The following is a 25747-nucleotide window of genomic DNA, read 5'->3' as shown; positions in this document are numbered from 1 at the left end:
TAATATCTGCATTCTTGCCAAATTACATCTTTGTAGGTCCTATAGTCTCTGACTAAAACTGCGGACAGACAAACGGACAGACAGACAGACGGACAGACGGACGAACAGACCGAAACTATAAGGGTTCCTTATTGACTACAAAACCCTAAAAAAGGACAGCACTACTTGGAAGCCCACGAATTTGAAATTCAATCAATTTGAAATTTTTGTTAACAAAAATATCGTAATTTACGTTACTAAAACGTAGTCTACGTTACGTTAACACCCAATATACCCAACATAAACAAGGTGTCGAAACGTACTCATCAGGAGTGGTCATCCTTGGACCGAAACCGTGTAAACAACGTGTACAACGGCCTTAATAAGATGCCTCATCGTATTGGCTGGCTAAATTAACTAAATGATCACAATATACAAGGTGTAACAAAAATAAGTGACAATAATTTAGGGTGTGTACGTGTTCCTTGTAGAGAGTTCACTGTTAAAGTAGCAGAGCTGAAAGCCCAACTTTTTTTCACTTTTGTATGGAGAAACTCGTGACGCCGCGCTGGGGCGCTTGCCGATACAAAAGTAAAAAAAAAAATTTGGTCTTTCAGCGCTGCTACTTTCACAGCGTACTCTCTACAAGGAACACGTATACACCCTAAATTATTATCACTTATTTTTGTTACACTCTGTAGATTACCTTAATATCTATTGCAGTCATCTAGTTAATTTAGCCAGCTAACTCGATGCCTATTAGAACGTTAATTGACGAGTCAACGAGTGTTATAAATGGTGTAATTAAACAAAGTGATAATACTATTGGGTGTGTTTGTGTATAGACTGTATACATAATAATATAGAGTTCACTCTGAAAGTATATTGTCTTGACCTAGCCAATTCGACGTCTAGGCCGTTGATTAATGAGCTTTATAATTCATCAAAATAAAATGTACCAAATTAATAACATTATATAGAGCCAGTGAAAACAATTTGTCTAGTATCAATAATTATCTAGGCTAGATCTTAACGGCCTAGGAATCGCATTGGCTTGCTTATTTATCTGGATGAAACGTATTCATTGGATATCTATACTTCCATACTAATATTATAAATGCGTGTGTCTGTCTGTCTGTCTGTTACCTCTTCACGCCCAAACCGCTCAACCGATTTTGCTGAAATTTGGTATGGAAATACTTTAAGTCCCGGGAAAGGACATAGGATACTTTTTGTTCCGGAAAAATGTACGGTTCCCGCGCGATAAACGAGTTTTGGCGCAACGGAGTTGCGGGTGTCATCTAGTTTAAAATAAATTACTATCATTTTTAAGGAAAATTTAAGAAAACCTTAACTGACCCTGTACTGATTATAATTATTTAACAAAACTTAAACATAATATACTTAGTAAATATTTTGGCATAATATTTATTAACTTTTATCATAATAAACTAGTTGGTGCTTGCTTTTGTGATTGTTATCTACATGTTTTTCAGTATATAATGCTACTAATACCTAGTTACTTATAATGTATACTTTTTGTAGTATAGATATAAATAGTATATATTTTACACATTGTTAATTTTATTGAGCGCAATTAAAATTATAAGATATTTGAACTTTAAAGACCGATAAAGTTTTTTTATTAATAATTTAAAACACAATTATTTTACTACAGAAAAAAGTATTGTTGGTACTACCATAAGTATTTTCAAAAATAGATCTAATATAATAATAATCCCACCAAAAACATTTTCATGTAAAAATGTTGCCAAGATGAGAACATTTACAGTTTGTCGTGTCAAAAAGTAGTGAGATCTCATGTAGAGCCAAGTTTCTAACCTTACATACTCAGTCCTAAATCTAAAAACCTTAATTTTACACTAAAGCCCGGCAATATATTTGATAATAATATAATGTGTCAGCCGCACGAGAAGAATCTAAAAACTCTACACATTAGTAAAAATCGGTGGCCTAGCCATTTTTCATGAGTTGCGACTTACGGTATATTAAGTTCAAAGCCCTGACGAATAACAAAATGGCCAAGCCACCGATTTTGACTAATGTGTAGAGTTTTTAGATTCTTCTCGTGCGGCTGATACATTATATTATTATCAAATATTTTGCTAGGCTTTAGTGTAAAATTAAGGTTTTTAGATTTAGGACTGAGTATGTAAGGTTAGAAACTTGGCTCTACATGAGATCTCACTACTTTTTGACACGACAAACTGTAAATGTTCTCATCTTGGCAACATTTTTACATGAAAATGTTTTTGGTGGGATTTCATTTCTTTTTATAAGCTGCAGGAGGCTAAAATGGTCACATTTAGAAATTCCTCTCAATCAATTCAGCAAATGAATTGTAATAACTGTCAAACTGACAAATATAAAGTAAAGTAAAGTAATTTATAATGTAAGGAACATAGTAATCCCGTGCCCCCAAGATCAGATAAACTTTTAACATTAACATGCGTACTACTACAGTACTAAGTAGCAAATAATTGTCTCGAAGGACTGTTAGGGCGACGCCTTGATAATTTGGCTGTAGCGATATTGATTTTTCTCAGCAATGACAAAAGCTAAGAAATTAAAGTTCATTGTCAGTATTCATCATGTCTTTGTCTTTGAATTACCCATAGCATAACACGATTGGTCAACTTTTATAACACAGCACTAGATGTCCCGCGCGGCTTCGCCCGCGTAAATTAGGAATTTTACGGAAACCGTACATTTTCCCATAAAAATAGCTTATGTTCCTACTCCCTTCACTTGGTCTCTATATCTGTGCCAAATATTGCCATAAAAATTGCTCCAGTAGTTCGTAATTTCTAATATTTTCCCGTTTTTTCCCACATTTTCCAGAGTTTTTTCGGTCGTATTAGTCTTAGCGTAATAATATATAGCCTATAGTCTTACTCGATAAATGAGCTATCTAACACAGATTTTTTTTTTAAATCGGACCTGAAGTTCCTAAGATTAACGCGTTCAAGCAAACATACTCTTCTGGTTTATAATATTAGGTAGGTATAGATTTTTTTTAATTATCGCTTGACATACTCGAATCTCGATCTAAAAGACTATTAAAAGTACCAATAACAGGGTCATTATAGGCTCATAATGGTCATAACCATGGGACGATGCATGGTATAATATGGTAGTGATTATGATGATGATGATGATGATTATAATTTGCATAGTAGCATATGCTTTCCGTTCTTAAAACAACGCCGAAACTCCCAAACTATCTATAAAGAACCAGGAGTTTTCTTAGCACCTTCCGAACCACGGTATACCAGGTATAAAATCTTACTTGTTGGTAGCATATTATGCTAAGAATACTTCTCACGAAACCGAAGTCACCACATGTTTCCCTATAAATTTTGAGGAGTTCCCTCGATTACTTATGGATCCTTCATCAGATCACCGCTTGTGTGAATGTAATACCAAATTGGGATGATACCCTATATATCAAAAGAATTTTTTTGAAAATCGGTTAACAAACGGTGGAGTAATCGTTGAACATAAGAAAACGAACATAACACCTCCCCCATTTTGAAAGTTGGTTAAAATTGTAGCCTATGTGTTATTCTGATGTATAAGCTATATTGTTGTAAAGTTTCATTAAAATCCGTTCAGTGGTTTTTGCGTGAAAGAGTAACAAACATCCATACATCCAAACAAACTTTCGCCTTTATAATATTTGTAGGACTAGTAGGAAGTAGGATAAGTAGAATAAACTTTCACCTTACTTTTAAGTTTCCGTACCCAAGGGACTGAGACTTCGATGTCTGTCCGCTGTCCGTCTGTCCGTCTGTCTATCTGTCTCTAGGAGTACATAGTTAAGGGGGGCTCTCATACAGCAAACGTGATTTTTTTGCTATTTTTTCCTTTTGATAATAATAGATGTCACCGCTGGTCGTCTACATCGCGATATATCTTGCACGAACAGTTTCATATTATATAGTTGTTAATACATTCTAATCGACAAGAGATGTCACTGTTGGGCACCTACATCGCGCTATCGATGACGCGAAGATGTTCGGTAGCCGTTTAACTTTGATAATAATGTTTTTTGTTTTTAACTAACCGTAAACGGATATTGTTTAAAGAATATATTTTAAGACCTACTCTACTAATTATCCTAAAATTCCTAATCAATCAGTTTGAAGCTTAAGTAAACTTGAAATAGATTGATAGTTAAGTAACTAATTATTATTATTATTATAATTCATGAAATAATATTTGCAAAGAAATGCTAAGACTACTCTTTGAACTTACGTACTTACCTACCCAAAGGGTAAAAGGACCCTATTACTAAGACTTCGTTGTCATTCCGTCTGTCCATCTATCTGTCTGTCAGTCTGTCTGTCTCCAGGCTGTAACGCAAGAACGGTAGTAGCTAGCGTGTTGAAATTTTCACAGATTATGTATATGCGTTGCCACTGTACTAAAAACAAAATAAAATTAATATTTAAGGGGGGCTCCCATACAAAAAACACAAATTTTTGCCTAATTTTGCTCTATAATGGTACGGATATACGTTAAGTTGCGTTTGATAATTTTTTTGTTGTTTCAGTACTAATGTTATGCTGCATACCAAATTTCAGCTTTCTAAGACTTCAGGAAGTACCCTAACAGTTTTGATGATCGGTGATTCAGTGATCAAATTGTGATTTTTTGGACACCTATAAAATCTAAAGTATAATAGCTACGATATTAAAACTTTGCGCATTTAATAACTATACCCATGTCATTATATCTTAAAAATTTCAACTATCTGGCATTACTCAAACCAAAGTTACGAGGGTTCAAAAATACGACGAAACGTTTCGAGGAAAGGTAGGTAGTGCCCTTGCGCGCTTCGCTTGGCTCATCTTGGCGGGGGCACTCCCGTGCCCCCAGATATTACAAATTAACAAATGCCTACGATTGGGTAGTTTGCCCTATTTAAATACATTTTTTTATTCACTCACTTAATTTTTTTTTATTCAGTTATGGAAGTGGCCAACGGCGAGTATGGAAAATTCAATGAGTTTCTCTCGGCAAACTGTCCAAAGAGGATAGAGAAGGCTTTCCCGATGGACCAAGTACACGCTGTGAAGAGGAGTTTCAGCAAAGAGAACCTACTAATGGATCTACACCACCTTCGGATACTGCTCAAACGAGGACTGGTGAACCACCTACGAGATTGGGTGAGTGAAATTACAAAAAAAAACGTAGAGTACGTCGCGTCATATAGATTTCCATAAAAACTACTATTATATTTACTTACTGCGGTTTCCTCTATATTTTAGGGTTTTTCGGAGACAAGGTGTGAAAAATCGAACAGAAAAGTTACTTATTTTGCGTACGCTGCCTAAACTATAAAAGATAGAACCATAGATCCTATAGATATCTACAAAAAAGTCCGCGACACACTATACCTATCTATGTCGAGTGAGGCACAACAACAACATTTTTATTTAAAAAATTTGAAGTTATGGCGAAATTAAAATATGTATTACGATTTCTACTGCACGGCCCGTTGCGAAGTAGGCGTCATCAAGGGGAGTTTAGATCTATTAGTTCTTTTCAGAGCTAGAATATTACACGCTATTAACATTATCTTAAATATTTGAAAATGCCTAAGAGAGCCAGGTAGGACGACCATGGCGCCATACTTATAATATTAGTCACTTCAATAAAATAATATGGGCAAAACAATGTTTGCCAGTACATCTAGTCACATTTATAAAGGTAATGGCTTCCACGACCGCTTAAGTTCGTTCCATGTGCCAAAACGCTTATGCCAAACCGTTTTTGATTCGACCAATCAGGATGTGGCAGGGTTTTCCTACACGTCGCAAAAATAATAACCGTTATAGTTGGGAAGGGGAAGAGGGGATTTCGGGAGAAGCTCGAGCGTCTCAGATTAAGCTTTTATAGGCTTCCGACATATTATGTCTTGTTAACATGGTATAGAAATCAGATGTCTCACGTGGTGGGTTTTTTTTTTATATTGAAATGTCATCGAATCTGTCATATTAAGATAGGGGATGTTTAGTATACCCCAAAGAAGCTTCCATATAAATCACTGACGATTTAAAAGTTAGTTAAGCCTGTAGCGACATTTTAAAGTATAAAAAAAATAAAGCTTCATTGTTTCCAAACTGAGCCTCGCAGATATTTTATTTTGCACTAAACTAAATGATTTAGTCCTTGTTGTCTAAAATATATTTATGATTTACCTAAATAAGCAATTTTCTGAATATAATAATATTTTCTTTTTCAAAATTTTAAAATGGCTGCAGTTTCTGAACCCACCGCTAAAATAAAAAACGCTCTTATTATTTTTTTATCGCTTTTACCTAATGTAAAAAACCTACTAGATCCCCATTACGCTCGAGTGACTACAAAATTAGCACCTTCCCCTCCCCTACTATTATAACGTCGTGGATATGATATTACATATTACTTAACTTGTATTCCATGCGTATCAAATTGCAAGTTGTGTGAAAGACTCACGCGCGCATTCCTTACTAGTATATATACATACATATACATAAATATTATATTCTATGATATAATATTTATGTATATGTATGTATATATACATAAATATTATATCATATTAACATAATAAGTAACTTATCACTTGTGTTAGTTGTGTAAAACATATTTTATGATAAATTTTTTACTCGAAAAACTTTTTGTAATCGCAAAATTAATAGTTTTACAGCAAAAAGCGTTATTGTCTTAAACACAACACAATGTTTTTTTATTGAAAACTTTTTTGTAAAGAGCCTACATACAGTATTATAATAAAATATGAGTTACAACAAAAACATTACATCTGTTTTAAACAAGTTTTCATTAAACTTTTCAAAATCTCATACTTCGATTTATTTTTCAAAAAGGAGGAATTCAAGATGTCACGGCAGATTTAATTACTATAGCAAGTAGCAGGCTTTAGGTTAAAGTTGCAATTAACCTGGTAACTTAACTACTAATAGATACTAGGAGAATCTAGGACAAAATTAACATAGATATAATGCGTCGGTAAAACAATAAATAATAACTAAAATATAATATATAACGCTTAACAATAATCTAACAATTGTGCGTCCAGAGGAATATTGGGAGAGAGACAGACTCTATGGATGAAAGATTTGGAAAAACTAAGGGTGAAGCCAAACGAGCGTAATTTATGAGTTCACAGTCGCAGAATTTCGGCTGGCAGAAATTCTGCTGCATTCAGTTTCATACAAAAGTCCTGTGTGATTCACACGAGCGTAATTTTGTGAGTCATGATTTGTATGAAAATATATTTACGCGACTGAAATTCTGCGACTCACAACTCACAAATTACGCTCGTTTGGCTTCACCCTAAGGCTGCGTTTCCACTGAAGCGAAGCGGAGCTAGCGGTGCCCGAATTGACCAATCGTGCTATTCCAGCGGAATGACAGCGAAGATTTCGAGCATGGTGATTGGTCGATTCGGCACCGCTAAGCTCCGCTCCGCTTCAATGGAAACGCAGCCTTACACTCTTAGGCCCACTTGCGCCAAAACTTTGAGTTAAATAAATAACCCGGGGCTTACTAACTCAATGTTAACGTTTTTAATTTTTAACTCGTACTACATATTGCACCAGAAGAATTTATCCCAGAGTCAACTAACCCGGGCTTATGTCATGTTCATTCATTATTTTTACACCCAGCCAAATATGATAGAGCGAATGCTAAGTGTACTGCTCTCTCTCGCTCCACAGTACTTTAAATAAGGCTATCTCTTTATGTCAGATTTGAAATGACACGTGGTTACTGGTTGTATGTCGTATTTTTTTGCCCATCCGGCCTAATATTTAATAGAACAATGCTGATTACTTCATAGGTGCCTCATTGGAAATATAAAATTAAACAATATTGTAGGTACCTATAATTTAAATCATAATATCATTGCACTTGTGTCCAATGTTTAGCTATCTAGTCTACCTATTTATAAAGGAGTTCACTAAAGACGCACTAATCCCTAATAAGTCAAACTTTGGTAGGTACTTACTTTTTATTCTCATTTGTATATTGCAATTTACATTATTTTAATTTTTATTTTACTAAAAAGAGAACAGTTTCTTTTTCTAGGCGAAGTCATCGATGAAAATCTTTGTCTCTTTGTGAGTAATTTCTACGATAATTTCTTCATCATCATCAGATAACAACCACTAATTTATCATGGTTAAACACAAAATAAAACCGGTACCGATTACTGATACGTACAACAAACTACATAACCTAAAAATCGCAGTTTTGGCATTACTAACCCAGAGTTAGTCGGTTTAACCCTCCCACATCGGTGGGTTAAAAATTTTAAAAATTAACACTAGGTTACCTCATAATTCTTGGTGGTGGAAGACATGATGAGAATTTAACTCCAAAGTAGAATTTAACTCAGAGTTAATCGTGTTAACCCGGTCTGGCGCAAGGGCCTTACTGTATTAACCGCATTCACAGACGTATATAATTTACTTGTAATTAAATTAAGATTTTGTCATAATTATCCATCAAACTCTTCATTAAATTGAAGTTTAATCATCATTAAAATATTATGTCTCTGAGTATGGCCGACATAACTATTAACGTTTACACGTTATCATTAAATTATGCCAATTTTTTATATAAGATACTAGAGTCTAGAGAAGCTAGTCGAACTTATAATTTATGCGGATTATAATTACGAGCTAATAACGACCACAGGCGGCTACCTTATCACGTAAAAATAGCGATCAACAATCCACTAGCAATAATCGCGCGAGCGATTGCTGGGTGTCATGAATGTCACAAACAATGGTGTCATAGTGATCGATTGCAGATGTATTGTTTTGGCCGATACGTGATACGAAATTGCGATTTTGGAGCAATTATCTCGCAATAATTGCCATCGCATTGCTCTCGCAACTCGCAAGATACATGATACGGGGGCGGATAAACTATTATTTAAATTTTAGTGCTTATAATAAAATCATCATTGTTTTTGTGGCTTCATAATATGTATTTTCTTGGCGCTAATTCGAACACGTTTAAATGTTTATAGTTATTTTGCGGAAATAAGTTGAAGTTAATTATGATATCAAGATATTAAGCTGAAACATAAGTGTGTAACGTGCAGTATATGCAGTTATGCACATACGCAATAATTATGTTGTGTGTGTGCATCATTGACATATACGTGTCAGGTGTCCCTTTAGTCTTTAGTTACTTAGTCTATAATAAGATTCCGTAAGGGCTTGTCGCCCTGCCGGCACAGTCTATACTTACCAGTATTAGTGAACACTTAATCTTAACGCAATAAATGAAGTCCGATAATACTTTTCATTTTATTAATCTCCCCTAGGGCGCTCCCCTTACAAGTGTATGAATATTTTTGCATAAAAATGTATATTTACTAAAAATAAGTGACTTCAACACTTAGTTAAAATTTAAGTTATATAATATTTTACCTAAGTGTTGCAATTAATAAAAACATAATGGAGATAATCCCAAGCCTCTAAAGTAGCTGGTATAAAATTTGTTTTTAACTACGACTATTATACACTATAGTTGGGGAGGGGAAGACGGGATTTCGGGAGTAGCTCGAGCGTGTCAGATTAAGCTTGCATATGCTTTCGACATAATATTGTGTCTAGTTATCATGGTATAGAAATCAGATTTCACACGTGGTGGGTAATTTTTTTTAAATATTGAAATGTCGTCGGATCTGTCAGATTAAGATAGGGGATGTTTAGTATACCCCAAAGAAGCTTCGATATAAAGCACTGACGATTCAATGGTTATTTAAGCCTGTAGGGACATTTTCAAATATAAAAAAATAAAGCTTCATATTTTCTTAACTAAGTTTCGCAGATATTTTATTTTGCTCTAAAATAAATTATTTAGTCTTTGTTGTCTAAAATATATTTATAATTTACGTAAATAAGCAATTTTCTGAATATATTTTCTTTTTCAAAACTTTAAAATGGCTGCAGTTTCTGAACCCACCGCTAAAATAAAAAAACGCTCTTATTATTTTTTTATCAGCTTTACCTAATGTACAAAACCTACTAGGTCTCTATGGCACTCGAGGGACTACCTTCCCCTCCCCTACTACTATACAGGATGTAACAAAATAAAGTGATAACTGATAATACTCTATACTCTATCAGCCTTATTAATAAACACAGACTAGAGCAAGAATAACTTTACTCCTAGGCTTAAGGTAAGAGTAATAAAATTCAGTATTAATAAACATGGAGTAAGGAAGGAGTAAACTAATCCGAATCTACTCTCGGAATAAAAGTTAGTCGTTCACACTACCTAGTTTAAGGAGAGATTAAGTATAGAACAAAGGTGTATTTTGACATTTGAAAAAAAAACATTGGAACAAAAAATAACACGACCCAACATTTTATAGGTACCAGATGTCTAACGTTCGTAAAAACTTACTTTTTCATCTTCATCCCAATTACTGGAACGAATACGTTTTGTTTGTTCGCTCATTGTATTTGATAATTTACAATAATAAATTAATATTACTTATTATATTTTATTTAAAATATGATAATATTTATTATTGTAAATTATCAAATAAATATAATAATATTTATTATTATAAATTATCAAATACAATGAGCGTATTTTGATATCGTTGAATCAACGAACAAAAAAAAGTTTATCCCAATTACTGGAACGAATACGTTGTTTGTTTGCTCATTGTATTCGATAATTTATACAGGTGATAATACTTTAGGATGTGTACGTGTTCCTTGTAGAGAGTTCACTGTGAAAGTAGCAGCCCCGAAAGACCAACTTTTTTTTTCTCTTTTGTATGGGGAAACTCGTGACGCTCGGGCCCTTGCCCATACAAAAGTGAAAAAATTTTTTTCGACTTTCAGCGCTGCTACTTTCACAGTGAACTCTCTACAAGGAACACGTACACACCCTAAAGTATTATCACTTATTTTTGTTACACCCTGTATATTTTATTTGTTTTCAACACAGATTCGAAGTACAAAACTTCAAAGAAGTAACGTTACAAACTTGCACAAAATAACAGTACTAACAAAACCAAAGAACAAAACAGTAAACGTAGTGATTATATTCTCTTTGCAGTAAACACCCTAGCACCACATGCACGGCATGCACCACAGCAAAACCCGCACATATTTTGAATTTTGAAATAATAACAGGCAAAGTATGTTGACTGTCAGTGTCATAAATGTCATTTCTGACGTTAGTTTATTCCCTCAGTGACACTATTTACTTTTAAATTGGAAGGGTTGCCATAATGCACTCCTTAATCCCGATGTAAGGAATGTATTGTTACTCCAAGTTTACTCCACGTTTATAAATAAAAAATTATTACCAGAGCTAAGTCGGCCGTACTCCTGGATTAACAACTCCGAGTGTAAGGACGGATTATGCTGGATGTAGGCCATTTTTATTAATAAGACCGTAGCAGTGCGGAAGAGTTATTTTTATTTGATTTTTGTAAAGGCTATGACTCCTTCATATACTCATCACTATTTATGGGACACAACCTATAGACATACGGTCTTATTAATAAAAATGGCCTACACCCAGCATAATCTGTCCTTACACTCGGAGTTGTTAATCCAGGAGTACGGCCGACTTAGCTCTGGTAATAAATTCTTATTTATAAACGTGGAGTAAGCTTGGAGTAACAATACATTCCTTACATCGGGATTAAGGAGTGCATTATGGCAACCCTTCCAATTTAAAAGTAAATAGTGTCACTGAGGGAATGAACTAACGTCAGAAATGACATTTATGACACTGACAGTCAACATACTTTGCCTGTTATTATCTCAAAATTCAAAATATGCGCGGGTTTTGCTGTGGTGCATGCCGTGCATGTGGTGCTAAGGTTTTTACTGTTTTGTTCTTTGGTTTTGTTAGTACTGTTATTTTATGCAAGTTTGCAACGTTACTTCTTTGAAGTTTTGTACTTCGAATCTGTGTTGAAAACAAATAAAATAATATATAAATTATCGAATACAATGAGCAAACAAACAACGTATTCGTTCCAGTAATTGGGATAAACTTTGTTTTGTTCGCTCATTGTATTTGATAATTTATAATAATAAATATTATTATATTTATTTGATAATTTACAATAATAAATATTATCATATTTTAAATATAATAATATTTATTATTATAAATTATCAAATACAATAAACGAACGAACAAAACGTATTCGTTCCAGTAATTAAGATGAAGATGAAAAAGTAAGTTTTTACGAACGTTAGAAATCTGGTAACTATAAAATGTTGGGTCGTGTTATTTTTTGTTCCAATGTCTTTTTTCAAATGCCAAAATACACCTTTGTTCTATACTTAATCTCTCCTTAAACTAGGTAGCGTGAAGGACTAACTTTTATTCCGAGAGTAGATTCGGATTAGTTTACTCCTTCCTTACTCCATGTTTATTAATACTGAATTTTATTACTCTTACCTTAAGCCTAGGAGTAAAGTTATTCTTGCTCTAGTCTGTGTTTATTAATAAGGCTGCTAGAGTTCAGCTGCGAGTTTACAGTTAACTCTATACAGTGGTAAGTATTTAAGTATTATTTATTTGTCTTGTTACACTGTATAAATGACAAAGCTGATTGCCTGATAGATTATTTTCAAACGCACAAAACAAACTCGTGCAGTTAGAAAATTGAAATTTTACAAACTTATTCCTCTTTTGGTATAGGCGTCCATAATGTTTTTTTGAAAATTCCATCCCCAAGGGGAGAAACCCGCAAAAAACTTCAAAAAACGAGGTTATTAATTAGACGCGTATGTATGTAATATTTCTAGGACTGCCCAGTTTTTGTATATGTTACTATATAGATCAGTGTCTGAAAAAATATGCCAAATTTCAAAAGTGTATGTATGTAAGTATGCATGTTTTTATGTATGTGTTCGCATATCTCCGGTACTACAAGTCCGATTTGAGTAATTCTTTTTTTGTTGTACTTAATATTGTTCAACTTAGGTAATACTGCAAGTTTTATCAAAATCGGTCCAATAGTTTTTTAAATAACGTAATTTTAATTCTCAACTACGTACAATTTTGAAGTCGGTTTTATCTTTTTAAAAACAATTATTGACATTATCGTCGTAAAAAGTTAAAATTTACTTATTCAAAATACGTATACAACATTGATATGAGTGATCTCATTGATATTGTCCTAACCTAACCCCTGTCAATCAGCCATTGCATTGCTAAAACAATGGCGCTATGGGTTTCCCTGATTTTTTTTACATGCATACTGTTATTTTCAAATTTAACAATGAACTTTGAAATTCCGAAAACTCACGCATTCAGGTAGTAACTACAAAAAACAATAAAAAGAGAGCCGTCTGTTGTTTCTATTGTCTCCATGTACTCACAACGTACTATGGTTTAATGACTTTTTCTTTCATGTAGAACAGGGCTTCCCAAACTGTGAACGCCCAAATCGTAGCGTCATGACGTTGTCCCAGGGGTGTCGCATGTCGACAGTCGACACAACCAAATCGAGTGAGCGCCGCGCGCATTAGGTATGCCATTTATACATTCCCGGGCAGTATTCCCACTTTCGGAATGTATGCTCAGAAAAGCAAGCGCATCCTTCATATTAGCCAGCCTTGCTGGCTTTAATATCTTTCAGAAATATATTTTTTGAATGTTTATGCTTGTTTTGATTTGGTCATTATTTCCTCAGAAAAATACAATTGTCCAAATAGTGTTTTTATGACAACCTATGTAGGCTGGTTCTAAAATTGGAAAGTATTTTTGGGAGGCTGGGTTCAGGCCTCAGGGGCGTCATCAAGGAATGGCAAAGACCCTAGGGCGTCACAGTACAAATAAGTTTGGGAAGCCCTGATGTAGAAAATCAAAAATCACGTTTTCCTGTGTGTGCCGAACACCACTGTTAACTTAGGTTATCGAATTTATTGGTCATGCTTGCTACGATTAGGTAAAAAATATGAAAAGTACGATACAACATGCGATATAGTGTTATAATATGAAGAGCAGTGCCGGTTTTATACTTTCTATGAGATATAGACCACTTTATTTCCGCCGCCCCATCTGCTGCCCCCTGGGGCGCTGCCGCCCCTAGGGGCCTAGGCCGCGGCCTATACGGCCTCATTATAAATCCAGGGCTGATGGAGAGCACAAAGGATAATTCGAAACGAAACAAAACAACGGAGATGCATGTACAAAATTAAAATGCCAAGCGATGTCATTTGTCATTAAAATTTATTTGAAATTGCAATTTTGTATTGTTTTATGCATCGCCATGCGAATTCGTCCTCCCAAAATAAAATAAAAAATTGCTGTTGAAAAATACTGCCCTTAATCGTGAATTATTACTGTATGCCAAACTTTATCAAAAAATAGGGTGAAGCCAAACGAGCGTAATTTTGTGAGTCGCGAGTCGCAGAATTTCATACAAATCATGACTTTTAAATATTAAGCCACTAAAAATTAGAATGATAATGGCCGGCGCCGGCAAAGAGAATATAATCACTACGTTTTAAGCGCCGGTCTATTCCCGTTATTTTATAGGGTAAACCGGTGGGGGAAGTTCCAACTTGTTTCTCGTTTACACGAGTCGTCGCTAGGTGGCGCCTCGAGTTGCTAACACGGCCATGCTGCATCGTGCTTGCCCCCAAGCACGACCCTCCCACCTAAAACATACAATAACCAGATTAGTAACACATTTATATTTTCTCACTATTTAACCGTCTCTGTCATCATGGCTTAAAAGTTGAGTTGGTTCTAAACTCATCCGCACTCAATGTTATTGTACCTTTAGTCTTAGGTTCCAATAATTAATGTACGAAAGAATTTAGCACCATCGTGTTCCTTATCCATCTTTCATTTCCAAGGCCACAGTTTACCTTTATACTTAGGGAAAACCTACTAACTTTTAGCACCGTACCTTTAGTCTTAGGCACGTCTAACAGTTAGTTTCAATTAGGCCAATAAGAAAAATGAAAGAAAGAGGTAACTTCAACGTAATTTCTCAATTTAATGACTTTAAAGTTTAAATAGAAGATAAAAGTAATTAATGTAATATGCATTTATGTTATCGACGCCGAAAGTAACTAAGGTTTAAATATTATAGCAATGTTACATACCCAGTCAAAAATTATATTGTACTTGCTAACATGACTTACAAAATTACGCTCGTGTGAATCACACGAGACTTTTGTATGAAACTGAATGCAGCAGAATTTCTGCCAGTCGAAATTCTGCGACTCACAACTAACAAATTACGCTCGTTTGGCATCACCCTAATCCAGTCAGAGCCACCACAAACAAAATCTTTACAAAATTAGTGTATGCGTCAATTCAGACCGCAAGTCACAACGCGACGCGTAGATGCATTTCTAAATTTGTATGGATTTGACAGATTTGAAGTCTCACACTCACGAAATCTGACAATTCAGTTCAAATTTAGAAATGCATCTACGCGTCGCGTTGCGGTCTGAATTGACCCTAAATTATGGTAATCAATCAGGTATGCCAAGGGCAATACCAAGGGACGTAATAACTTATGCAGTTGCCTTGAACTTATAATGGGCGTTTGTTTACCATATTCAAGATTACATAGGAATCGCTAGCTTTGCAAGGTTCCTAGCGAGGTCGACAGGGGTTGCTTACAAATAATTTAGGTTGCTTAGAAAAATCGCGCTCAAGCAGGGGGTCGCGGGTTCGAATCCCGCCGACGGAACAAAAAGTTTCGTATGCTCCTGGTTCATGGATATGTATTAAATATGACGTGTATCATCTAATATATAAAATTCTCGTGTCACAGTTTTCGTTGCCATACTCCTCCGAAACGGCTTGACCGATTCTCATGAAATTTTGTGAGCATATTGAGTAGTTCTGAGAATCGGCCAACATCTATTTTTCATACCAAAAATTATTTGTATGGCAAAACAACGTTTTTATACACAGCTACACAGCTAGTATTATAATAAAAATCTTAAATATGTTATGTATAGTATAAAAGTATCGATACTAATATTATAAACTAGCTGTTGCCCGCGACTTCGTCCGCGTGGACTTCAGTTTATACTTGTTTTCGTACATCGATTGAATCGTTTACGCGCAAATCAGAAAAGTATATTGTGTGGGAACCGCAAATTTTTCCGGGACAAATACATTCCTTGTCCCAGATTTCAATTAGTATATCCAATCTCCATGCCAAATTTCATCAAAATAGATAAAATAGTTTAGGCCAGGGCTTCCGGAACTGTGCGTCGTGACGCCCCATTGTGCGGGAACCGTACATTTACCGGGACAAAATTAGTATTCCTTGTCCTTTCCCGAGACTGAAAGTATTTCCATACCAAATTCCATCAAAATAGATTGAATAGTTTACGCGCAAATCATAAAAGTATATTATTGTGCAGTAATCGTACATTTTTCCGGGACAAAATGTATCCTATGTTCTATTTCGAGACTCAAAGTATCTTTATACCAAATTTCAGTAAAATGGGTCCAGCCGATTACGCGTGATGTCGTGACCACGCGAAATATAACGTTCCGCGCAGCTTCGCCCGCGTAAATTAAATATTTCACAGACAAATTAGTCCACAAAAAATAGTTTATGATCCTTCACGTGGTCTACTTCTTATCTGTGCTAAATAACAGAAACATTGCTCCAGTAGTTTGTGAGATAAGCCCTTTCAAATAATATCCCCCGTTTTTTCCACACTTTCCTCTATTTCTTCGCTCTTATTAGTCTTAGTTGGCCGATTCTCAGACCTACTCAATATGCTCACAAAATTTCATGAGAATCGGTCAAGCCGTTTCGGAGGAGTATGGCAACGAAAACTGTGACACGAGAATTTTATATATTAGATGATACACGTCATATTTTAATACATATCCATGAACCAGGAGCATACGAAACTTTTTGTTCCGTCGGCGGGATTCGAACCCGCGACCCCCTGCTTGAGCGCGATTTTTCTAAGCAACCTAAATTATTTATTTGTAAGCAACCCCTGTCGACCTCGCTAGGAACCTTGCAAAGCTAGCGATTCCTATGTAATCTTGAATATGGTCAACAAACGCCCATTATAAGTTCAAGGCAACTGCATAAGTTATTACGTCCCTTGGTATTGCCCTTGGCATACCTGATTGATTACCATAATTTAGGGTCAATTCAGACCGCAACGCGACGCGTAGATGCATTTCTAAATTTGAACTGAATTGTCAGATTTCGTGAGTGTGAGACTTCAAATCTGTCAAATCCATACAAATTTAGAAATGCATCTACGCGTCGCGTTGCGACTTGCGGTCTGAATTGACGCATACACTAATTTTGTAAAGATTTTGTTTGTGGTGGCTCTGACTGGATTAGGGTAAAGCCAAACGAGCGTAATTTGTTAGTTGTGAGCCGCAGAATTTCGGCTGGCAGAAATTCTGCTGCATTCAGTTTCATACAAAAGTCTCGTGTGATTCACACGAGCGCAATTTTGTAAGTCATGTTAGCAAGTACAATATAATTTTTGACTGGGTATGTAACATTGCTATTATATTTAAACCTTAGTTACTTTCGGCGTCGATAACATAAATGCATATTACATTAATTACTTTTATCTTCTATTTAAACTATAAAGTCATTAAATTGAGAAATTACGTTGAAGTTACCTCTTTCTTTCATTTTTCTTAAGTGACAATACTTCAGGGTATATATATTGTGTCCCTTGTAGAGAGTTCAATATAAAAGTAGCAGCACTGAAAGACAACATTTTTTTTTCACTTTTGTATGGGCACGCGCCCCAGCGTCAGCGTCAGCGAGTTTTACAGTGCGAGGCAGAAAGTTACGCGAAAAACATGTGCATGCAAATATACTTGGATTGACATAAGGGTGCAAGTACATCACCACAAAATATGGCGACGTTACTACTGTTAACCACTTGTCACGCCAAAACAACTATGTAAGTGTCTTCACCTCAGAGTTTCAAAATTACTTTAATGCTAAGTACTCACATACGGTTTTGCTCGATCCAGCAATCACGTAGTCGAGCAAAAACCACGGATCGGGCTTTCATCCACACATTCAGCATTGTTCGATAGTTTTACTTTAAATCGAAGGAAATTAGATATATTTAATTCCATCCGGTTCATTCCAATTCAGTCGGCTCGATGTGGCTCAATGCGAGCCTTCGAGCTGTGAGTTTTGCGGTCCACACTGTTGTTTTTGCTCGATAAGTAATTAAGGGGAGGTTATTCCTAAATTAGCAGGCCGATGTCTGTCAGTGCGAATATCGACGTAAAAGACATTAAAATAACATTCATATCAGCGCGCCTTGTACAGTGGCGGTTACGACGATCGCCGCGTCCATGATAGGGCGAAATAGGAGAAAAAACCTTTTTACTTAGATAAAAAATAGTATAACTAAACATGTATCCGTACATTTCCCTGTAAAATTTTAATAGTAATCGAACTATCCAAATTATTTTTTGATTGAGTCCCTGTAAGTCCTATACAACTGAAAATGTTTTTAAAATCGAGGTTGTTTCGGATTTTTTTTTTATCGAGTAAAATTATCTGTATTGTGTTTCTAACCGTAAAAGTCACTAGTTAAAAGATGTATCTATACATGTATATATTTTTCAGTTTTTTTTAATGACGCTTTCTTTAAAAATTACTCATTCTAGAAACGTGAATTTGGAATAACCTAGCCTTAACTTAAACTTCTTTTAGCAAGATAGGACTTAAATATTTATTACGCCGACTTTTATTAATTATGTTTTAATAGTATGCTATTTGTTTTGTGACTTTTAGAAGCCAAAAAGTTAAATTGTTCTGTCACGTTTGTCCGGCACTATTAAAATTTATGAGATTAATATTTTACCAAGACAAGGATAAAAATATCTTTATGGGTCATGAATTATGATAAACTACTTTAATGGCAGAGACAATATTCACGCATAGACCATAGCCACGACGAGTTATGCTCGGAGGTTTAGTAGTAAATAGCCCAAAATTGCACGTTTACTCAGAAATAAGACCTTGCCAGACTGTTTTTTCGCCACCACAAAATCTTATATATAAAATTCTCGTGTCACAATGTTAGGCCGCGTACGCCTCCGAAACGGCTTTACTGATTTTAACCAAATTTTATATGCATATTCAGTGGGTCTTAGAATCGGCTACTGCCTACTGGGTACTTATTATATTGATAAGTGCATTTGTTGAATAAATAATAGTAAATTATTACAACTCGAGACTGACGGCGACCATTGTTTGTGCGACGGGATAGCGATGGACGTTGCCATGGTGACATACTTATTTAGTCACTTCAATAAAATAATACGGGCGAAATACCTACTTTATATGGCAAAGAAATGTTTGCCGGGACAGCTAGTACTTTATAATATTATTATTTATTAAGTATTAAAATTCGTATAGCCATTGTCAAGAAACTATAATTATTATAAAGTATAAAAACACATTATCAGAAAGTGGTGAAACAGTCCCTAAGACTAATAGGAGCGAAGAAACAGAGGAAAATGTGGAACAAACAGGAAAATTATTTAAAAGAACTTATATCACGAACTATTAGAGCAATTTTTATGTTATTTGGCACAGATATAGAGAGAAGCACGTGAAGGCCTGAAGGGACATAGACTATCCTTCCGTGAAATTCTTCATTTACGCGGGTGAAGCCGCGCCGAACGTCTAGTTATGTAGTTAATAATAATTAGATAATAACTAGCTGACCCGGCAAACGTTGTTTTGCCATATAAATTAATAGCTTTTGACATTTGGCGCGTTCGCATGCGACCGCTTGGGGCTTGACAGTTAAGGGTGAACAACCCTTATTACTTAGGGGTATGAAAAATAGATGTTGGCCGATTCTCAGACCTACTCAATATGCTGACAAAATTTCATGAGAATCGGTCAAGCCGTTTCGGAGGAGTACGGGAACGAACATTGTGATACGAGAATTTTTTTATATAAGATATTTATTATATGGATATTATGATAAAAAAAACTTAATTTGAGATAACAATGGTATAATGATGTATTAGGACATGACAGGTTATCCACACATAATATTATTTGAACTTTTTATTTATCGTTGTCATTCTTTAGTTTTTTCTTATTTCCTGTACATTTATATATTCCCACGGTTTTCATTAAAAGTTGTTTGAAGTGACCATTGTAATTACAGTCACTATTTAAGGCTGCGTCGCGTCGCCAGACTCGCCGGTAGTGCGGCAGCAGCGCGACTTCCATACCAAAGAGAGTCGCGCGGCTGTCGCGCGGCTGTCGCGCGGCTGTCGCGCGGCTGTCGCGCTTCTCTTTAAGAGGAGTCCACACCGCCCTTTTTTCCATACAAACGTTGTCCCCTGTTTCCTCCCTGGATAATGCTAGTAAAGTTATAATTTTTTTCCTGAATATCTACGGCCACTAATACAATGTCCCTATGTTTTTTTTTTTTATGAAAGAAGGGGGCAAACGAGCAAACGGGTCACTTGATGGAAAGCAACTTCCGTCGCCCATGGACACTCGCAGCATCAGAAGAGCTGCAGGTGCGTTGCCGGCCTTTTAAGACGGAATAGGGTAATAGGGGAGGGTAGGGATGGGAAGGGAAGGGAATAGGGGAGGATAGGGAAGGGAATTGGGCCTCCGGTAAACTCACTCACTCGGCGAAACACAGCGCAAGCGCTGTTTCACGCCGGTTTTCTTTGAGAACGTGGTATTTCTCCGGTCGAGCCGGCCCATTCGTGCCGAAGCATGGCTCTCCCACGAATGTTTTCTTTTTTTTCATCATTTAATTATTAAATAAGATATGAACGTTCAAAAACCGAAAAAAATGGCCAGATTTTCCGCTGTGTTCAAACGTCCAAAAAACAGATTTGGCTAGATTATACAAAAAAAGCAAAACATAGGAACACAGCTCAAGCCTTTCTTTAATCTTGAGTGAAAAAAGTACTTAAATCGGTTATGTTTTGGAGAAGGAATCAGGGGACAACGAAACGTTGATTTTCTGGATTTTCTGCAGTTGTCTCTATCGCGTTCTGCGGTATAGGCTTGAGGTAAGGGAGACAGCTATAGATATTACTCGTACTTTTTATTCATTTCTCTAGCCCCTGGTGTATCCTCTTAACCGACTTCCAAGAAACGAGGAGGTTATATGTTCGGCTGTGGATATATTTTTTTTGTATGTTCAACGATTACTCCGCCGTTTGTGAACCGATTTTCGAAATTTTTGTTTTGTTGTATTAGGTTTCACTCTAATTTTTTTAGGGCGAAGTCAAACGAGCGTAATTTGTGAGTTGTGACCGTGTGAGTCGCAGAATTTCGGTTCGGCAGGATTCAGTTTCATACAAAAGTCCTGTTTGATTCACACGAGCGTAATTTTATGAGTCATGATTTGTATGAAAAGATATTTACGCGGCAGAAATTCTGCAACTCACATGACTCACAACTCACAAATTACGCTCGTTTGGCTTCACCCTAAGGCCGGTATAGATAGTCGGTACTCAAGATGCATTTCGGTCTCAAGACACGGTTCAGGCTCTGTGATTGGTTGGCTGTCAAAATTTGGACCGATCAAGAAGAGAAGGAGAGCCGAACCGCGTCTTAAGACCGAGATGCATCTTGAGTACTGACTATTTATACCGGCCTTAGTATCGAAGTCGCGCTGCTGCCGCACTCCTGGCGACCTTATGTGAAGGCACCCTAAAGACAAAAATACACTTTTTTTTTTTATGAAATAAGGGGGCAAACGAGCAAACGGGTCACCTGATGGAAAGCAACTTCCGTCGCCCATGGACACTCGCAGCATCAGAAGAGCTGCATGTGCGTTGCCGGCCTTTTAAGAGGGAATAGGGTAATAGGGGAGGGTAGGGAAGGGAAGGGAATAGGGGAGGGTAGGAAAGGGAATAGGGTAGGGGATTGGGCCTCCGGTAAACTCACGCACTCGGCGAAACACAGCGCAAGCGCTGTTTCACGCCGGTTTTCTGTGAGAACGTGGTATTTATCCGGTCGAGCCGGCCCATTCGTGCCGAAGCATGGCTCTCCCACGTATAATATTTGCATAATAAAACTTATCAAGATGCTGCTCGCAACTGCGTTACATTAAAAATTATTTTTTCGTGAAGAGTCCTTACATTTTTACGAAACAAACACCATCATTATTATTATCCTTTATATTAAAAAGTTTTCAATGTTCCTGGGTCTGGACGTGTATTAAATATGTGTATGGTATAATAAAAATCTTAAATATATGTCTACACTACTATTATAAAGAGGAAAGATTTGATTTTTTGTTTGTTTGTTTGTTTGTTTGTTTGTTTGAGTCGAATAGGCTCCGAAACTACTCGACCGATTTGAAAAATTCTTTTACCATTGGAATCCTGCATTATTTCTGCTGAACATAGGCTAATTTTTATTTTGGAAAAATATAAGGTTCCGTAAGATATTTGGGATTTTCGGACGCAAGGTTTAAAAAATCAACCAGAAAAGTTACTTATTTTGCGTACGCTGCCTAAACTATAAAAGATAGAGGCATAAAATGTTCTAAGTAATTATAGATCTTTTAAATATCTACAAAAAAGTCCGCGACACACTATACCTATCTATGTTGAGTGAGGCACAATAACCATTTTTTTATTAAAAAATCTAGAATTTTTTTTGGACTATATTTAAATGCGTTTATTTAAATCATGCTATTGACCCTTATCAAAATAAATTATTTCATCACTAAGTACAGTTAATGTAGATAATATTCGGTCTTTGAATGATTAAAATTGGACGTTTGGTTTTAATGTTATGGCGAAATTAAAATATTACGATTTCTGCTGCACGTTGCGAATTGGGCGTCAAGGCGCGATGCGCGGGTGTGCGTGCGGTAGGGGAGAGATTTAATTATCAGTGCCACAGACTCGCCCGGAGAGTCCACGTAAATATTACCTCGATCGTGGGAATCGCAGACACAATAGATTTTCAATAGTTATGCGACAGCCGGGTGCTGCTTTATTGATTTGATATAGACTATCGTGCTTCATTATTATAATCCTAATTTCAAAAAAGCTTTAAAAGTTATGACTACGAAAGTAATATTTTTAGAACTTTTTAAAATAAGTTTTGAATGACTATTATTTTTGATTGCTATTATAATTAATTAATTTCTTTAACTATAAATCTCCAATAGCGGCAGCCGGCTGCCAGCATAACAATTGAAGATCTATTGTGTCTGCGATACCCACGATGCCGATGCACGATGGAAGTATTAATGCATATTTTTTAATCCACACTATTTCTGCTGAATATAGGCTATATTTAATGGGAGAAAAAAGGGAACCGTATTAAGTGTTAATAATTGTGTGAAAAATCTACCAAAATATTCCTTCTTGCTTATCCATACTAATATTATAAATGCGAAAGTATCTCTGTCTGTCTGTCTGTCTGTCTGTCTGTCTTGCTTTCACGCCAAAACTACTGAACCGATTGCAATGAAATTTTGTATACAGTTATTCTAGAGTCTGAGAAAGGACATAGGCTACATTTTGATGTGGGAAAATATCTTATTTCCATGAAAATTTCGATGAAAATGAATTCGCATTGCGCGTGGCCAGCGCTCATCCCGGGGGTCCTGTGTTCGAGTCCCGCAGGCGGAACAAAAAGTTTTCAATGTTCCTGGGTCTTGGATGTGTATTAAAATAAAATTTCAAAAATCTTAAACATATTTTATGTATAATATTATAAAAAATCCAGAAATATATCGATGGAATGAACATTTTAGTTCTAATACGATTCAACAGATGGCGTTTTATTTTTTACTTTATTGTAACATAGAACTAATCATACTTATTAGTTAGTATGTTTTTGTTTATAGTTTTTAATACGTTAGAATATTATGTTTAATAATATTATCACTTGGTATAATAATAATCAATCTATCTTATCTTATGTAGAACTCCTACTGCATTTCTAATCCATACTATCCATACTAATATTATAAATGCGAAAGTATCTCTGTCTGTCTGTCTGTCTGTCTTGCTTTCACGCCAAAACTACTGAACCGATTGCAATGAAATTTTGTATACAGTTATTCTAGAGTCTGAGAAAGGACATAGGCTACATTTTGATGTGGGAAAATATCTTATTTCCATGAAAATATCGATGAAAATGAATTCGCATTGCGCGTGGCCAGCGCTCATCCCGGGGGTCCTGGGTTCGAGTCCCGCAGGCGGAACAAAAAGTTTTCAATGTTCCTGGGTCTTGGATGTGTATTAAAATAAAATTCCAAAAATCTTAAACATATTTTATGTATAATACTAGCTGTTGCCCGCGACTTCGTCCGCGTGGACTTTAGTTTATAGCGCGCGGTGTCAACAAAATTTGTGTCGAATTTAAAAACTTTTTAATACCCTGGTAAGTGCTTCCGGTGTAGCGCGGCCCTTAATTAATCAAAATACCCAAAAACAGCTATGCAGTGTGCACATAATCTATGCTAATATTATAAATGCGAAAGTATCTCTGTCTGTCTGTCTGTCTGTCAGTCTCGCTTTCACGCCAAACGCCAAAAGTATCTCTGTCTGTCTGTCTGTCTGTCAGTCTCGCTTTCACGCCAAACGCCAAAACTTCCGAACCGATTGTAATGAAATTTTGTATACAGATAGTCTAAAGCCTGAGAAAGGACATAGGCTACTTTTTTACTGGAAAAAAGGGTTGTAAGGGGGTGAAAATGCGTAAATTTGTTCAAATTAAGTTAGTTCCAACAATTCATAATAGATGGCGCCGTGCGTCTTCTACATCGCGCTGACGCTTGCTCAAAAGTCTTTCTATAAGACGTGGTATCATCTTTTTAAGTTTCGATTTTTTTCGATTGTTATATCTATTCTACGGTATTAAATAACTCAGTACTTTATCTGCAGTGACGTAACCTTAAATCTATCAATGATAAATAGTTTATGGGTAAAGTTGTGTAATTGGAGGGCTAAATAAGCTTTAAAATTTGGCATAAAGTATAAAGTATAAAGTTTAATATAAAAAAATGAAATACTTATTGTGTGCACACTGCACAGCTGTATTGATTTAAGGGGTACCAGGGTTTTTTTATAAAAGCTTTTGACACCAATTTTGTTGACATCGCGCGCTATAAACTGAAGTCCACGCGGACGAAGTCGCGGGCAACAGCTAGTATAGTATAAAAGTATTAAATATATTTCCGTTGTCTGGTACCTGTAACACAAGTCCTTTAGGTACTTAGCACGGGGCCAGACTGACGTGGTGTGAATCGTCCATAGATATTATTATTATTATCCTTTCCATGCCCTCAATGTATCTCCAAAACTTTTATCAAAATCGAGCTGTTTAGTTCAGGACACTTACGTGCTTTATACACATTTTCATGTCATAGGTAAATATCTATAACATGAAAATGTGTATAAAGCTTTATATTTTACGAGCTTTTGCCCGCGGCTTCGCTCACGTTAAGAAGTATTATTATATACAAACTTTCATCCCCTATTTTAACCCCTTGGAGGTGGAATTGATCAAAATCCTTTCTTAGCGGATGCCTACGTCATAATATCTACCTGCATAATAATAATAATAATAATATCTATGGACGCTTCACACCACGTCAGTCTGGCCCCGTGCTAAGTACCTAAAGGACTTGTGTTACAGGTACCAGACAACGGAAATATATTTAATACTTTTATACTACACATATATTTAAGATTTTTATTATATCATACACATATTTAATACAACATCCAG

General features: G+C 35.8%; 1 protein-coding gene across 2 annotated transcripts in view; it reads left to right on the top strand.

Annotated features, from left to right (window-relative positions):
* Positions 1–25747, top strand: part of LOC121738048 (ATP-binding cassette sub-family G member 4-like) — a 156694-nt gene that overhangs the window by 116386 nt on the left and 14561 nt on the right. For both annotated transcript variants that reach the window (XM_042129872.1, XM_042129864.1), the window contains exon 7: positions 4972–5171. In XM_042129872.1, coding sequence (XP_041985806.1) covers positions 4972–5171 — 200 coding nt within the window. The remainder of the gene's footprint in view (positions 1–4971; positions 5172–25747) is intronic.

Source organism: Aricia agestis, chromosome 2 (assembly GCF_905147365.1).
Source record: "Aricia agestis chromosome 2, ilAriAges1.1, whole genome shotgun sequence".
Taxonomy (NCBI): Eukaryota; Metazoa; Arthropoda; class Insecta; order Lepidoptera; family Lycaenidae; genus Aricia; species Aricia agestis.
This window is presented reverse-complemented; position numbering and strand designations above follow the sequence as displayed.